Source organism: Clytia hemisphaerica, unplaced genomic scaffold, assembly GCF_902728285.1.
Source record: "Clytia hemisphaerica strain Z4C2 unplaced genomic scaffold, Clytia hemisphaerica genome assembly, whole genome shotgun sequence".
Classification (NCBI taxonomy): domain Eukaryota; kingdom Metazoa; phylum Cnidaria; class Hydrozoa; order Leptothecata; family Clytiidae; genus Clytia; species Clytia hemisphaerica.
This window is the reverse complement of record NW_027103968.1, coordinates 1,304,872-1,322,437: the sequence shown is the minus strand read 5'-3', so window position 1 is coordinate 1,322,437 and position 17,566 is coordinate 1,304,872. Positions and strand designations below refer to the sequence as shown.

Genomic DNA, 17,566 nt, shown 5'->3' with positions numbered 1-17,566 from the left:
TCAGATCACAGATAGATATCTGTAAAGCCCGAAGGGCTGAAGCAAAAATTTGACTTTTTAAATTTCGCGCCGATGGATAGGATCTAGCATTTTAATTGTTTTCGGTGCGCGAGATCAAAAAAAGTAGGCGGCAAACGAACTTTTCGGGCCTATTATTAACAGGACTAAAAAAAAGTACCGGAGCGGCTTTTTCGAAAGTTTTCTGACGACGGGAAAGTTTTTATTTTGAGATCTGTGGTTGGTAAACATTCGACCCGCTAAAGAAAGTACTACGACCAGCCCGAACCGCAATTGAAAATTCAGCCCGTACCGAAACACCTTATGTAAACAAGACAGAAACTCAGAACGGTCTGGATCTCAGACCGTACCGAAAATCCATGTAAACAGGCCCTAAGGATAGAAAAGAATGGAGTCAAAAATAGCTAAATATAATGTAAAAAGTATAATATTAGGAAGAGATTTTGCGCATTTTTTCTTTCTGCCCTGACAATAAATATTTAGCATTCCTTCGAAATTTTGGACTACTCCAAAAGAAGATCATTGGTACAATAAGGGCATGGGACATCACTAACAGCTTCAGAAAGAAAGTCAACCAAGTTCTGATTGGTTCAAAGTTACCTGGAAAACATTCAGAACACTGCCACTCGATCGTGTAGTAAATAGAGGCCGGCAAATTACACAAAACGTATGAACCGATAACTGCCAATAGTTCCTTCAACACTTTCATTTTAACCAGGATGGAGCGCCATTTCCGAACACTGTTACTATGGTGATGTACCAATGATGCAGTTGTTGATATAATTTTTTTCTTTTGTTGATAAGCTACAAAGCAAATATAACAGTAGCATAGTCCTATAATACACTGTGGTACAAATATTGTTACTTTATTCAGTATGAGTGACCAAGTAGCTGTTAGCTGATAAGGGCAGTTCTCTTTCAATCCAGGTTGGGAAATGTAGAAAGGGCCTAAATCGAATATTGTAAAGACAATCCATGATATGATGTTTGAGATATCGATAAATAGACGATGCTTACGTGTGAGTATTGTAATACGAAAGGTGGATAATGTTTTTATACGATCTATAACCATAATGGCGATGCTAGCAGTTGAATAATGAATACAAAGAAAATGTGTGAATCTCCACGCGGCACATATTCGTGACCGAATCTCAGGATCTGTAACTCCATATTTTTTGAGCCCATACAAGGGTAAAGGGAGTGCACCAACCAGAGCATTTGCGACCAGTATCCAACATAATGGATATTGATGATAACCAAGTGATTTACGTCGGTTGATTTGTACCACGAATGTTAAAACGTTTAATATGAAGATGGAAGCACCGTAAAATATTAAAGCGATCAATGCAGCTAATGGATCCATAATGTCTTTACACATTGAATATATTGAGTCGACTTGTCATCTAACTTGGAAAGTCTTCTCTTGTTGCAATCAACTAGACCTTGTGCATTCGATACCGTCTGGAATGTCGAATTGAAGCTTTAAGTAGTAATTCATTAGAAATGATTGCAAATAATACAAAGTTCATATTTTTACTAATTATAGATGAAAAATACCGACAAATAAATTTCGAAAAACCTTTTAAAGCTGTACAAATATGAATCGCGTTGATATTGACAAAGTTTTAAAGCTCAAAGTTTGTGACTGTTTTAATTTAAAAACCTGATCATCAAGTTTTTTTATTCGTTCGAGATACCTAGCTAGAGTAATAGAAAAGCTTATTTCAATATTGAATAAATAAAAATTTAAAATTCCTTTGCATCTAGAACAAAATCATAGAAGGTATGATGATATTGCTTTGAGAGATTAGAGGGCTGTGAGCTAAGAAGAACAAATACAAAGGTCACCCGAAATTAATGAACTTATAAAATACACTCTATTTTAAAAAGGAACAACGAGGCTCAGAATCACCGAAAAAAGAACAACAATGAGCTTGAAATGTCTGCATTTTGGGGCAAATTGTGGTTGAAAGTAGTAAAAATTTGATATAAAGTCTAAAGAAACCCTAAATTTTGCCTAAAATAAGAACAAGATATGAAAGATTTAAGCTTGAAAGTGTTAAAAAATAAGAACACTCGTATCTCATCAGAAACTTACTGGCTCTTATAAAGCAATCGAGCTAGCTGAATCAATATTCTTCCATAAAATGTCCAGCATTTCATATTTGGTTTTGCACGCTATTTACATACTTGGTTATTAAAAATATCAATTTTCGACTGGAGGATTGCATTTATCAAAATTATTCATTGTTCAGTTAATTATTGTTTATTTTACGGTTTCTATTGTTCACACCGATAAAGATACAAAACAATATAAAAATTATACCAAAATCAAACCATATCTTTTAATTTACATCATGGCTAATATTGCTTAAGTCCAAGTCATGATGTCATTGTAAATTATCTAAAGCTTTTCTTAACGTATTCTCAGCTTCTTAATAATGTACCTCTTCAACAAAGAAATAACTTGTTAAACCTGTTTTCCAATCTCTGAATGTCATGATATCTTTCAACGAACATTTCACATCAGTGTTTTTCCAAAGAGCCTTCCCAGCACAGCTTACCAAATATCATTTGGGTCAGTCAGCAAGTCTCTATTCATACGACTAGTATATGGATCCTCCACGATTTTTTTCTCCAAATTAAGTGTATTTACTACGATGATTATCAACCCGTCTCATCCTTACATAAATCATCTGCAAAATTAGACAGCATGCTTCTCAGCTCTTTAGTAGCTGCAACGTGTCGTTTAGCGTTAGAAAGATACTGTGAATAAAACAGAACGTCTTTTGGTTGGTCAGTAGAATTGTTATTTTGCTGGTTTTGTTGTGCTTGTGGCATACTTAACGACGTTGTCAAAGATGTCAAGCTGGAGAATTTCGATCCAATCAAATATTGTCTGACTGTTGAATCAGCTAGCGTCTGGAAATGAATAAGACGTTTGTCAAAATTACGCAAAAAAAGAAAGGGATTGTCAAATTTTAGTTAACAGAATTGGGATGACATGGCAACATCCTTTAACGGCGAGCATATCGCAAGAGCAATAAAGAGGAAACTTCATTACTTATAATTTATCAGTTATAACAGTATGTCGACATTTTCCTTTCACCTTTCGCGATGTTTTGAAGGGAAAATATATTTCGCCTTTCCTTCTTCCAAAATTTTAAGAATCGCGAGGCTCACTCTATATATATTATTAAATTCTTACCTAAAAAAACTGTGCACAGGTTTTTAATCAATCTGAATGAAGATTTTGTAAAAAAAAACCTTACCAGCCAATGATATACTTGATCGTTGATGTTGTTGAAATCTTCAATACATTTGTTCAAATTCTGAATGTCACTTTGTCTGAGTATAAAGAAGAAAGAAGGTTCAGTTTATTTTATATATCTTTGGTTGCAAAGATTTTCAGTATATTTAACCCCCAAAACTATAGTTTGCGTACCGATCGTCGATCAAAATTAATTCATTAGAAAAAGTGCTTTGAACAAAGCATTTACATGAAAGATTTATTGAAATTCTCTTCCGTGCACCCTGATTACAGTAGTGCGGTCATTTCGGGAGTCTATGCCTGATCGAACCGCCTTTACGCGCGTATATAATGCCTAGACGATGCATCGGTCGCAGTGCTTATACTTTAAGCGTACAAACTTTCATGAGCAGAAACTTTCACGAGGTCAAAAAAATCTACAAAATTTACAACATTTACTTTCGCGAGCATTTAAACTTTCGCAAATCATTGAATAAAAAAGAGAGTTTTTAAAAGGAAAATTTTCTAGAAGTATGCTGAAAATTTTATATTTATTACGATTTCAAAGTTTTATAGATATTCAATTTTTTAAAGAAAACCTCGCGAGCATAAACTTTCACGAAAAAGGCCAAAATCCGCAAAAATCGCGAAAGTTTTTGATCGCGAAAGTTTGTACGCCTAAAATAGGTTCTACTGGTAGTATCCAGTCAAAAGAGGGTTCTTATTATGACATCGTGTACCTCTTTATCTGGAATAGCTGCAGTACTGCTGATAAAAAGGGATTCAGCAGATCTTCAAAGAGTATCAATTAACAAACTGACTCACCTACACTGTCCAGAAGTTGTATTTTGTAAAATGTAAATTGTATGAGTGATCAAATTCTAAAAAAAGAAGTAAGAAATATGATAAAGCTTTCCAAACATTTGGCACTTTTTGTAATTTTCAAACATTCCCAGTGCAGTGTAAAAACTTGAAGGCAGGAAATTTGGACATTCACATAAAATGTACTTTTAGGTAAAATCTTAATCAGAACTTTTTTCATTTCTTGTTGATGGCAATATTTTGTTTTCACTCCAGCTAAATACACAAATTGCAGATCAGTGCTGATCAGTGAAGTCTGTTGATTCCTCCAATCAGCAGACTTCACTGATGAGAGTTTACCCCTCACTTATGAAAGTAACCCTGATTGGTGGTATGGTGAAGCGAGCAGCCCTTTGCTAAGATTTTGGATTGCAATCGAAAATGAAACCACTGTCTGAGAACGAATGAAAAATTCACTCCAAATCTAGTAATCTTGATATAGAAGTTTTAGTCAAAACTGTGCGCCAACTCATGCATTTCCACATTGTCTCGTGCAATAAAACAGTTTCATTTCTCATGCATTTTTTTGTTTTTAAATGTCCCTGATTTTCCAGTTTTTGCCATAAAAATTTCCCTGATTTCCTGATTTTCAGAAAAAATATTTCCCTGATTTTTCTGACTTTTAAAAAAAAAGTTTCCTTGACTTGTTTTCCGAAAAAAAGCAGTCAGGATTTAACTTTAGCATACTAAGACTATGGACTATACTTCCGTAAGCTGGTCTAAAGTCGACATCCCTTTTCTAATTTCGTCACCTTTCTTTAGAAATAGGAATAATAGGAAGGTCAGAATCGCCGATTGAAACTAAATTTTCTTTACTTAGCAATCAGTTGAGGAGTCCATCAGTGATTCTGACCTTCCTATTATTCCTATCTCTAAAGAAGGATGTCGAAATTAGAAGAGGGATGTCAACATTAGACCAACTTACGGTACAACCTCTTAACATACTGAGATATTTGACTCATATTAGGTTGTAGGATACTAAGAGGTCACATTATGCTAAGAGATTGATGTCTTAGAATACTAAGAGAGTGATGATTTTCTCAGCAATTTATCTAGAATACCTCTAATCAATGTCCTTTTCACAAATGATTTTACTGCAGTCTAACATATTTGAGATAGAGATATTTCAATAAAGATATTTCAATTAATGGGTAGACCAAGTAGGAGAGTAGTTTGTTCCGGTAGACCTGTTCTTTACACTGCGATCCCTACACAATTGTCCCATTCCGGTCTTTTTAAATGAGTAGCACCTAATTAATGGTCATTAAGAAACAAAGCAATACGATGAATTTTTCTAAGGAAACGATAAATTTTTGAATTTATGGCTACTTTTAATGATGCCATCTCTTTTAGATAAGATTACGGCAAGGTCTTGGTATATAGATCGATTCTGTATGACGTCATTTTCACCCACAATCCTCCATTTCTTCTGAGAAATGGCATAAAGAAAGTTAGGAACAGTCAGCTTGCTTGAGATTTGGTTGAAGATAGTGCGTAACTGCCTAACTATTCCAAATATTATGAAAACAAGTGATTTAAATGTTTGATCTTTATAAAGTTTGATTTGACATTTGAAATTAACCCCCGTGTTGGTTTTATAACCTATAATTTTGGATTTGTGAGAAGACAAATGTATATTGTAAAAATAATTCATTTGGAAGTGAAATTATACCCTTTCCAGGGAACTGGACCAACATTATTTAAGTCAGAATTCATTGCCAGTAATGTCGCAGCGTTGAAACCTTGCTGGTGGTTGTTGTAGGTTTGGTAGAAAGTGGATTTATTTCTGTATATAAAAATACTAGAATATTTTCTTTATTTTGACAGACAAAAGGTTCAAGGTTTGTTTACTTTTTATTTTCCAGGCGATGTCAATCGAATTGTTCGATTACCAAACTAATCGAACTAAATCGAACTTAATCGAACGATAGGTGTTTGATTACCAAACCAACTCGAACAGTCATCGAACTGAGAAATTCTGGTAAAGTTCAATTGTACTTTATGTGTTCGATTAACAGTTTTTGTTCACAAATCATTCTTCACGCATGAAGAACTCTTTGAGTCTTTTCCAATAATTGTTGGGGATTGTTTAGGCTAGAGCTGCTAGAAAAAATTGGAACCATTTGAGCTACAAAAACACTGATCGAACTTAATCAAACTGTGATAAGTAATCAAACTTTAATCGAACTGAAGATTTTCCGATGAAGTTCGATTACTGTTTGATCAGGTTCTGTAATTGAACACCTATTGTTCGATTTCGTTCAATGAAATTTGATGGTTTGATTCCGAAAATCAGTTTGATAGGTTTTGGTTGACCACGCCTGGTATCGTGAGATCAGGTAACTTGCATCAACATGTATAGCCCTCAAATACAAATTTAAATAAAAACAAAAATGGTAGAGTAGGGCTGCAAGCGGAGCTGCGTAGTTCATTTGTTTTGAAATTTTGCTGCTTTGATTAGTCAGTCATTTGATGGCTATGCAAGTTTCCCTCCACTGATGTAAGTTACCTGACTTCACGATATTTTACAGCATTTCTCAGAACCCTCACGGCGCTCTGGAAACGTCCAGAGCAAAAAGTGCCGTTTATTTGTGCTCCAGAACTAGAAGATTCCGGAGCACATACGGTGTTTTGGAGCACGATATTTTCGATATAATCACGATAGCGTTCACTGTGCTAATCATGTGATAACTAACTGCGCACGCACGTAGTTTAAGAAATCAGCAGACTCATGGAAGTGAAACCTCACACTTTTTAATTTTTTCCACATTTCGACCAGTAATGCTTTCGAATATAATGTGACAAATTCAATTTCATTAATGGCTGAACCATCATATCAAGATTTTTTTGTAACTATGTTTCAACGGTTTTTTAGAACGTGTTAAAAATCACTTGCTCCAGAAGCAGTGGAAGGTCTATGTAACTTTTTGAAGAGAAAAATTGTGTTTTTTAGCTGCTTCGGAAAACTCTGGAAAATTCTGGAGTGCCGGGAGGGTCCTCATTTCTCTCTTTTGTTCTGATGCTGTAGTAGGTGATTGAAAACTCCTCATTTTTTGCTTTTGCCAGTGTTTGCTTGGCAGCCATTTCTTATTTGACATCTGTACTCAACAATTTCGTGACCTGACTTTTGAAAAAAAATCTTCAAACTTACATAAATCCAGGAAGGAAAGGTTTTCTAGCACAAATACTTTTTCCAACTTCAAGAGAATTTATTCAGCTTTCTTTTGCAAAAGAAATTATCAAGATATGTCTTTTCGTTCTTTCAAAATTTGAAAATGAGTACTTAAATGCTTTTTCAAACTTCTTGTTCACAGCACAGGAAATTTTTTTACCAGGGGTTACTAAAATCAAAAGAGCTGCCCATCGAAGACAGCTATCGGCTTGAATTTTTTTGCATTTTCCCCCGTAACAGTTTAGCTTTTGAAACGTACCACGTTGGCTGACTAGAGCGTTTTACTTTTTTCAGGAAGTTAAAATAAGCACTTAAACTACATATTTCCTTTAAATTTACAATATTTTTCAACCAACGTTATTATTTTAACAAGATAAATGTTTTTTCTTTCCAAATCTGAAAAAATCTTTAATCAAATAGATTCGGGTGGAAAGCGCTAAGGGAAAGTTAATGGTATGATGACCTCCTCTGTAGCTTGCGCTATGGAAAAACCCACTCGCCCCAAACTTCTTGCAAGAATTTTTTTGTGAAACACTTTTGATTTCAGTGCCGCGAAGAGATTACAAGATGGCGGGAGGTTTTTGCACACAAATCTTCAAAAAATGGAACTTTGAAATGAAATAACTGGAAAACTACTAAAGGCTTAAAGATGAGTGACCCCTCATTATTTTTCTGAGGATAAGGGCTTTTCATTAAACTTGGTATGACATTTTGCATTTGAGTTTGAAATTTCGACTGACCACCCTTAGTTTTATATTATATCATCATCATGTCCAGACCGATGACCTCTCATACACAGGGCTTTTCCATGTTTCAAACTCCACTGGTACTTTCCCTATCAGCCCTCAAGATAATCACAAGAAAAGTTCTTACATTGATAGACTCTTTCAGGATAGAAAGCAAATTTCCATATTTTGCAAGAGGATCTGATTCGACAACATTTTGTTGCTGTTGTTGTTGTTGCTGTTGAGGAGGAGGCTGTTGCTGAGGTGGTGGTTGCTGCATCTGTTGTTCTGGAGGCTTCACATGTTGCTGGTGGATGTTAGGATGGGTCTGATAAACACCAGGCTGTTGATGTGGAATTTGCTGAGGGTGAGGAGCCCCTTGAGGAATGGTACCTGATATAAAAATTGGTTGTTGATTCGCCGCCATCTTGAATTTTTGTTTTGAATTTGCGAATCCGTGTGAAAACACACCAAGATACTTTTATTTAGCCTGCCTTCTTTCATTTTAAAAGTAACTATTTTTAGCGATCATTATAGATTCTTTGTTGATTTGTTGACAAAGACTTATTAATTGTCATTTCATGGCTTTGTTCGATGTTCTCTCCTCGAATAAAAGTTTGATTTTAGATTCAACTCTATTCATTCATTTGTTGTTATGTGAATAGGATCAGAGGCTGCTCGGGAAGAAATTGGAGGTGTGTCAGCAGAGGCAAGGGCTTCTGGGATCGTTTTGGTACAACTTTGTTTACTTTAGTGCACCATGTGCGTTTTGTCAGTAACCACGTGCTTCGTTGCGTTTTTCACAATAGTTTGATGTCTTGTGTTTTTCTCAACGAAATTTTGTAATGTTGTTCTTTGTGACGTGATTGTGTGTGTATCTGTTTACTCTTTGGGGGCGTGAACAAATTAAGATGTTTGTATTGTATTATTGTATTATGTTATATATTGATAGCCCCATTGTGCTGTTTTATAATTATTTTCGAAACGTTTGTATTTCGACCTTCTTTTCATTATCAGATAGACACAGCCATTTCTAGAAGAACGAGAGAAAGCATAGCAGCGTATAAGCAGCACTCGATTTTTAAACATGGCTTTGGTTACAACAGCAATCAGACATTTTAAAAAACTAAACAATGTTCAACAAAGAAGAAACCAATCTATTCTATCAATGAAACCTGGCCAGTTTGTTGATTATATGAAATCAAACAATTTGAAACGATGCTCAGTGACCTATGATGATACCAGCATGTGCTCTCAAACTAGCTCACCAAAATTTAACGAGCTGAAGGAATTTTTCTCTGTTGAAAACAACAAAGATTATCAAAAACACGAGGGGCTCTTCCTTGAAATTGGATCTCGGAGTGGAGCCCTTCTCGGTGCATTTGTTTGGCGAACCAATCGTGGTCAAGCATGTGGTGGTGTCAGATTATGGGAGTATGATACAATGAAAGATTATCTATTTGATGGTTTACGGTTATCACAAGGAATGGGTTTAAAATCTGCTCTTGCTGGTTTATGGGCTGGTGGCGGTAAAGGTGTTATTGCATCTCCAGGAAAGGATAAAGCAAATGATCCAGATTTCCGCAGAAACATCTTCCTTGATTATGGAGACTTTTTAACATCCTTAAATGGTGCTTATATAGGGGCTGAGGATGCAGGTGTTGTTGTCTCGGACATGGATACCATTTTTGAGCGCACCCGATTTATGACATGCATATCAGAAGCAAAAGGGGGCTCTGGAAACCCTTCCATTGCAACTGGAAAAGGTATTGTCTGTGCTATGGAGGCAACTCTAGATTTTCTTGGACAAGGAACATTAGAAGGGAAATCTGTTGTTTCTCAAGGCTCTGGAAATGTAGCAAGAGTGATCTTTGATACCCTCCTTGATAAAGATATTGGTCAAATTCATGCTACTGATATCAATGAACAACAGCTTGATCTTACAGAGAAAATGTTTGCTGATAAAAATCATGGAAGGTTGATATTAGAACAAGTGCCCAGAGGAGAAAGTAAAACTTTGGCAATGCCTTGTGATATTCTATCCCCTAATGCTTTGGGAAATATTTTGAATGAGAATACCATTCCTACCATTCAATCAAAGATTGTTTGTGGTGCAGCAAACAACCAGCTTGGGAAACTAGCAGATAACAAATTGATGATGGATCATGGAATAACTTACGTTGTTGATTTTTTATGCAACAGAATGGGGATCGTGAATTGTGCCAATGAAACTTATGGCCGGTTAAATGATGATCCAGCACTTCTTCAACACTTTAGTAAAGAATGGCCTCATTCTATTTGGAAGGTCACACATGAAGTTTTGTCAACAGCTAAGTATAAAGGAATCACACCAGTTGAAGCTGCAATTGAAATTGCTGATAGAGAAAGTCTTGAAATTCACCCGATATGGCCTTACCGCACCAAGAAAATTATTGAAAATCTTGTAACTGATGACTGGGCAAGTGCTTGAATTAGAATAACACTATCCAAAATTGAGACATTTCTTCAAATGAACTTTATTTTAGAATCTTAGGGAAACTTTAAAGTATTTTTTTTCGGAAAGGTATTTGATTTTATTTATCATTTTGACATGAGACATTTTTTAATGTTTTTAGGAAAAGAGAGAATCTAGCTTTACATACAAATTTTTCTTCGTATGACTTTTGCAGCTTGAGCTTATTTAAATTAACCTCAGAAAATTACTTTTGATTTAAGATTTACAGACCACAAACAAATTGCAGAAAATAAGCTAGGATGAGTGGTAGAAATTAGTCACAATTTTGGTATTGATTTTGTTTTATTTCACAGGAATTCTAATCATTACCAGTAACTCAAACACATTATTTCCTACCGGAAGTCGAGAGAATACTGTTAAAAAAATTTATGATAGTATTAATCAACTGTTAAAGATACCATAACGACTTCCTTTCATTTCCCCTTGATTATAGGAGGGTCGAATTTTACACGGTATCGATGTAAAAAAAAAATTAAAAAACATGTAGACTTTTACATTGGGAAAATTAAAGGAAAAATATTTTAGTGATCACACGTGATCTTTTAGCACACCTAGGCCAGGGGGAGCAAATTTTTAACCTTTGTCCTTTTAACCTTTCTTGTTTGTTTCTGTCCGCTTGCTAATATATTCAATTTTCGAAATTTGTATCACTTTATTATAAAGAAATGTGCATGGAAAACTCAACAAGCAAACTGTATCTGAAGATATTCAAATGTAATATTAGACAGATCCTTATATGTTGGCCCCAAGTCCATTGTAAGCATAGCAAGTATGCTTGTCATGAGATTATTGAGTCGCACGATTCTTAGTTGAATGAAGGGTGGCCGTCATAAAGGTCATGTCAATTTCTGGGTGGCATTATGTTGTCATAGCCAGTATCCAAAGGGATGCCATACTGCTTATCTGTCACTGCAAGACATTTGATGTCTCATTTTCAAGCAAAACATGTACAATAACAATAAATCAAAGTGTTACTCTAATTTCGTACTCACTTGTAATAGCAAAAAATTGAAGTTGTGTCCAAACACTTGAAAGACTTTTTTTTTCATAAATCGTCAAAGTGAAACTCACCATAAAACAGAATAAGAATCCCCACTATAAGCACGGGAGGGTGAAAATCGATGATGACCGTCTGGGAAGAGCGGCGAATCTTTCAGGCAACCTTTCTGCTCAACTGAAGAGAGTTGTGAAAAAGATTTTCGAAAAGTAAAGGAAGCTTACGCGACGTAAAGTTCTAGCCGACTAAGTTATCTTCCTTAAGGTTGAAAGAAGACACGTAAGAAGAGTTTCACTTTTCATTGATAGAAATATTTCTTTAAAAAAAGAAACAAGGCAACATTAGCACCGAAGAGAGACCATATTAAGTCCAACAAAAACTAAAAAAAATATTCATTATAATTACAAAACTAAAATACATTACTTAGGACCTAACATATCTTCAGGGCGTACCCAAGCATCAAATTCCTCTTCGGTCAAATATCCTAATTCAATGGCTGTTGCTTTCAGGGTAGATCCATTCTTGTGAGCTGTTTTGGCAATCTTGGCTGCTTTATCGTACCCAATGTGGGTATTCAAAGCAGTTACCAACATCAATGATTCGTGTAAAAGTTTATCGATTCGTTCACGGTTAGCAATAATATCTACAACACAATTATCAGTGAAAGCAACACATGAGTCACCGAGTAGGCGTGCAGACTGTAATACGTTTTTTACCATCATCGGTTTGAAAACGTTCAATTCGAAATGTCCGTTACTACCGCCAACCGAGACTGCAACATGGTTCCCCATGACTTGTGCTGCTACCATGGTGATAGCCTCGCATTGAGTTGGGTTCACTTTTCCTGAAAGACAAAAGAAAATATGTGTTTTAAGTTTATTTTTTCAAGAGTTTTTAACGTGAGGAGCGTGACACATGTCAAAAAATACAACAGAGCTAAACAGAACATAAATCTCCAAGTATACAAAAAATAAAATTATTTTTTTGATTGATTGTCGTCTTTTTCGCAAATCTAAACTTTTGAATTTTCAGTTATTGCAAAAAGGAACCCGTCCAGCAGTAAATCACTGTACCTCTTTTAGCCTATGCTCGAACGTAATAAAAGTACAGTTTACAGAAATAAAAGTAAAACGACCGATCCTTACCAGGCATGATGCTGCTTCCTGGTTCATTCTCTGGCAATAAAAGTTCGCCGAGCCCGCATCGTGGGCCAGATCCTAAAAATCGGATATCGTTTGCGATCTTCATGATACTGCATGCGACAACGTTCATCGCACCGCTGATCTCAACCATTGCATCGTGCGCTGCTAAAGCTTCGAACTTGTTCGGTGCACTAAAGAAAGGTAAAATATAGTTTCGGTAAGGCTCACGGAGCAAACACTGTTAAGAATTTCTACTGCGCGTATACTTTTGAATCTTTTTTTATCGCTGGAATAAATTTTCTATAGCTTAACTTTGACTTGATTGGCACCACCATTTGACATGGGAGATTTGTAAACCAAAACTAGCGTATCAAGTTTCTGGTGAGAGAAGTCGTTCGTTTTGTCAGACGATATCGCTTGGTAGCCTTGTTTTTTTGCGATACAAAGACCAGACTAACCCTTCATTTTTGCAACAACCAGCCATAATTTGGCTATCTTCAGACGGTTTCCAGGCTCAGAGATTTTTCGATGTTGTTTATTTATTTCATTTTATTAAAGGTAAAAATCTACAAAAATCACAACAAAATGAAGTGCTAGAACGCTTAATAGAGAATTAATTGCGCCTTATCCCCTTTACCTACCTCTCATAAGGAAGACCTGTAAATTCAGCAATCTTAGCAGACATCTTTTCCGCAAATCCAATTCTGGTGTTCAATCCAGTTCCAACAGCGGTTCCTCCGATAGCTAGTTCGTACACACGTGGCAATGCAGCTTCAATACGTTTGATACCGTATTCCATCTGCGTGGCGTACCCACCGAATTCTTGTCCTAATGTCAGTGGTGTAGCATCCTATAGACCAATGAAAATTTTCTCATAATTTATAAAAAAAAACTTATTATAATTCAAATCTTTGATCTGTCAAATATGTGGGATCAGGTCGGGTTAGCGTGGTACATGGGTATAACCCGGACAGTGAAAGCGACTGTCCCGCTTCGCGCCCAACAACAATTTTACAGACCAAAAGATTTCTGTCACTTTCGACTGTCCCGCGTCGCACCCAAAACGACGATTTTCGACTGTCCCGCTTCGTACCCAAGACGGCGATTGTCGACTGTCCCGCTTCGTACCCAAATTGGAATTGAGCCACACCCTTTCACTGTCCCGCTTCGTACCCAAATCGGAATTATGCCACACCCTTCCACTGTCCCGCTTCGCACCCAAATCCGAATTACGCCACACCCTTCCACTGTCTCGCTTCGTACCCAAACAAGAATTGTGCCACACCCTTCCACTGTCCCGCTTCGTACCCAAATTGGAATTGTGCCACACCCTTCCACTGTCCCGCTTCGTACCCAAAGTGGAATTATGCCACACCCTTTCACTGTCCCGCTTCGCACCCAAATCCGAATTGAGCCACACCCTTTCACTGTCCCGCTTCGCACCCAAATCCGAATTACGCCACACCCTTCCACTGTCCCGATTCGTACCCTAATCCGAATTACGCCACACCCTTTCACTGTCCCGCTTCGTACCCAAATAAGAATTGAGCCACACCCTTTCACTGTCCCGCTTCGTACCCAAATCGGAATTATGCCACACCCTTCCACTGTCCCGCTTCGCACCCAAATCGGAATTACGCCACACCCTTCCACTGTCCCGCTTCGTACCCAAACAAGAATTGTGCCACACCCTTCCACTGTCCCGCTTCGTACCCAAAGTGGAATTATGCCACACCCTTTCACTGTCCCGCTTCGTACCCAAATCGGAATTATGCCACACCCTTCCACTGTCCCGCTTCGTACCCAAATAAGAATTGAGCCACACCCTTTCACTGTCCCGCTTCGTACCCAAATCGGAATTATGCCACACCCTTCCACTGTCCCGCTTCGCACCCAAATCGGAATTACGCCACACCCTTCCACTGTCCCGCTTCGTACCCAAACAAGAATTGTGCCACACCCTTCCACTGTCCCGCTTCGTACCCAAAGTGGAATTATGCCACACCCTTCCACTGTCCCGCTTTGCACCCAAATCCGAATTATGCCACACCCTTCCACTGTCCCGATTCGTACCCTAATCCGAATTACGCCACACCCTTTCACTGTCCCGCTTCGTACCCAAATAAGAATTGAGCCACACCCTTTCACTGTCCCGCTTCGTACCCAAATCGGAATTATGCCACACCCTTCGACTGTCCCGCTTCGCACCCAAATCGGAATTACGCCACACCCTTCCACTGTCCCGCTTCGTACCCAAACAATAATTGTGCCACACCCTTCCACTGTCCCGCTTCGCACCCAAATCGGAATTACGCCACACCCTTCCACTGTCCCGCTTCGTACCCAAACAAGAATTGTGCCACACCCTTCCACTGTCCCGCTTCGTACCCAAACAAGAATTGTGCCACACCCTTCCACTGTCCCGCTTCGCACCCAAATCCGAATTATGCCACACCCTTCCACTGTCCCGATTCGTACCCTAATCCGAATTACGCCACACCCTTTCACTGTCCCGCTTCGTACCCAAATAAGAATTGAGCCACACCCTTTCACTGTCCCGCTTCGTACCCAAATCGGAATTACGCCACACCCTTCCACTGTCCCGCTTCGTACCCAAACAAGAATTGTGCCACACCCTTCCACTGTCCCGCTTCGTACCCAAACAAGAATTGTGCCACACCCTTCCACTGTCCCGCTTCGCACCCAAATCCGAATTATGCCACACCCTTTCACTGTCCCGATTCGTACCCTAATCCGAATTACGCCACACCCTTTCACTGTCCCGCTTCGCACCCAAATCTGAATTGAGCCACACCCTTTCACTGTCCCGCTTCGTACCCAAATAAGAATTATGCCACACCCTTCCACTGTCCCGCTTCGTACCCAAATAAGAATTGAGCCACACCCTTTCACTGTCCCACTTCGTACCCAAATCGGAATTATGCCACACCCTTCCACTGTCCCGCTTCGCACCCAAATCGGAATTACGCCACACCCTTCCACTGTCCCGCTTCGTACCCAAACAAGAATTGTGCCACACCCTTCCACTGTCCCGCTTCGTACCCAAAGTGGAATTATGCCACACCCTTCCACTGTCCCGCTTCGTACCCAAACAAGAATTGTGCCACACCCTTCCACTGTCCCGCTTCGTACCCAAAGTGGAATTATGCCACACCCTTCCACTGTCCCGCTTCGCACCCAAATCCGAATTACGCCACACCCTTCCACTGTCCCGTTTGTGTAAATAAATATAGAAGAAAAAAATCAAAATTGAATATCCCTGGTAGAAATAGATTTAATTAAATCTTTATTCTGTTAAAAGAACACCATAAATAGCCAAAATACAATTGTGAATCAATTCCAGGTGAATAACGAATGAGAATCATTGTGGATAATCAACATTGATGCGAGTGATTTTATTGTCAAATGGGGCATCCAATCCATACCAATCTCTTGAAACAAAAAAAAGATTAAATTCAAAAAATAAGTTTGACTAATTTCTTTCAACTTTCTAGACGACTGAAACGTTAATTCTATTTGACAAAAAAGTGGGATAGAATTTGCCAGGTTATTTCTTTTCCCTATAAGTTAGGGAAAGTTTTTGAAACTTTGAAATGATTTGAAACTTTGTAACATTTGATAAACCTTATCAAAAGAGCTTGCACTAATTCTTAGGCTTATTGATTATTGTGAAACATGGCATGAAAACCAGTAAAAATCTCTTTGTTTAAAATTTTGGATATTACAGGTACCCGCCAAAAAGCTTGGAACTAATTGGGTTAAATCAATCTAAGTTTAAACAAAAAGTAATGCATGTAAAATCAAAAAAAGTACCTCCACATAAATTCCTCCATGTAGCTAGTAAGGAATTGGAGCTTGATTCCCTTCATTGCTTTTAGCTTCAGCTTGAATCTGTTCCAATATGATTCGATATGCTGAAAGCGAATTCATAACATTTGAGATAGAATTTTATTCAGCTTTTAGATCTCCAGAAAAGCGACAGTACGGAATGACCTAAAATAGCTAGTAACAACTACCTTATCGGAGAAAACTTTGTCGGGAAAAATTTTCGTCGGGGAAAATTTTTGTCGGGGAAAAATATTCGTCACTTGCTGGTAGTTGGTAAACGCATTAAGACCGGGGAAAATTTTCGTCGGGGAAAAATATTCGTCACTTGGCCAAAACTTTGTCACTCTTCCCTGACGAAGTTTTCCCCGATAAGGTACCCATAGCTTCTAAAAAAGTCGAGCCTTATTATTTGAAGAATTTATTGATTTGGTTTTGAAAATTTAGGCTAGGTACATGGTCTTACTTGTGTGTGTGCACCAGTTTGAGGATCCACAAAGTGGTAGGTGTGGTTGACAGTGTCGTGCTGTATACAGTTTGGGACAAACTGTTGCAATCGATTGTAAGCTCGCCACTGGTCGCTATGGATGACAGTGTTTGGGTTTATAACATTATTAATAATCCCAGTTAGAGTTGGTCGGTTTCGGCGGTTGACTATTTCCATGTATCCTTTGGCTGGAGTGAAACGCGTATCCACTAACCCGAAAACCCAAACAGGTTGCGCTCTTCTCCCAACTCCTCCCTAAAAATTATAACCAAAAAATTATATATAGCTAGCACTAAGCATTCAATTCCTTCGACTTTAATAAAACCTAGCAAGTAGCCAGATAGCTGATATTACTGCCAAATTTCATCACTCCACATCACTTGATGGGGAAATGGCCGAGAAAGGTGCACTGCGGTACTAAATGTTCAAATTTTTGAAAAAAGTCTGTTTTAAAAACTTTTTTTAGAAATTGATGAGCATGCAGCTTTGAAAATATTTCACGTATCTGTTCCTTACAAAACTAACAAACTAAATCAATTGAGTGATCTTAAAT

The 17,566-nt window shown here is 37.8% G+C and overlaps 4 protein-coding genes across 4 annotated transcripts in view; 1 reads left to right on the top strand and 3 right to left on the bottom strand.

Moving 5' to 3' along the window:
* Positions 1-448: 448 nt before the first annotated feature.
* On the bottom strand, positions 449-1,435 carry LOC136810558 (5-hydroxytryptamine receptor 5A-like). Its single transcript, XM_067067120.1, has one exon. The coding sequence runs from the start codon at positions 1,394-1,396 to the stop codon at positions 449-451; it is 948 nt and encodes a 315-aa protein (XP_066923221.1). The 5' UTR covers positions 1,397-1,435.
* Positions 1,436-2,277: 842 nt separating this feature from the next.
* LOC136810465 (mediator of RNA polymerase II transcription subunit 29-like) lies at positions 2,278-8,509 on the bottom strand. Its single transcript, XM_067067024.1, has 4 exons — positions 8,175-8,509; positions 4,094-4,149; positions 3,291-3,366; positions 2,278-2,940 (listed from the first exon to the last, which is right to left on the bottom strand). The coding sequence occupies exons 1-4, from the start codon at positions 8,451-8,453 to the stop codon at positions 2,686-2,688; spliced, it is 666 nt and encodes a 221-aa protein (XP_066923125.1). The 5' UTR covers positions 8,454-8,509; the 3' UTR covers positions 2,278-2,685.
* Positions 8,510-9,113: 604 nt separating this feature from the next.
* Positions 9,114-10,496, top strand: LOC136810556 (leucine dehydrogenase-like). Its single transcript, XM_067067119.1, has one exon. The coding sequence runs from the start codon at positions 9,114-9,116 to the stop codon at positions 10,494-10,496; it is 1,383 nt and encodes a 460-aa protein (XP_066923220.1).
* A 1,331-nt stretch (positions 10,497-11,827) lies between these two features.
* Positions 11,828-17,566, bottom strand: part of LOC136810464 (fumarate hydratase, mitochondrial-like) — a 28,822-nt gene continuing 23,083 nt past the window's right edge. The window contains exons 6-8 of the mRNA XM_067067023.1: positions 13,322-13,530; positions 12,684-12,871; positions 11,828-12,382 (exon numbers count right to left, since the gene is read on the bottom strand). Coding sequence (XP_066923124.1) covers positions 11,958-12,382; positions 12,684-12,871; positions 13,322-13,530 — 822 coding nt within the window. The 3' untranslated portion in view covers positions 11,828-11,957. The remainder of the gene's footprint in view (positions 12,383-12,683; positions 12,872-13,321; positions 13,531-17,566) is intronic.

What these genes read in the sequence shown, in the direction of transcription:
- LOC136810558 (XM_067067120.1), bottom strand. Translation starts at nt 1,396, where the DNA reads ATGTGTAAAGACATTATGGATCCATTAGCTGCATTGATCGCTTTAATA.
- LOC136810465 (XM_067067024.1), bottom strand. Translation starts at nt 8,453, where the DNA reads ATGGCGGCGAATCAACAACCAATTTTTATATCAGGTACCATTCCTCAA. An exon ending in TCCTGAAAGAGTCTATCAAT is followed by an intron (nt 4,150 to 8,174) that starts GTAAGAACTTTT and finishes TTCTTTTTTTAG; the next exon opens with AATTTGATCACTCATACAAT. An exon ending in ATCAAGTATATCATTGGCTG is followed by an intron (nt 2,941 to 3,290) that starts GTAAGGTTTTTT and finishes ATTCATTTCCAG; the next exon opens with ACGCTAGCTGATTCAACAGT.
- LOC136810556 (XM_067067119.1), top strand. Translation starts at nt 9,114, where the DNA reads ATGGCTTTGGTTACAACAGCAATCAGACATTTTAAAAAACTAAACAAT.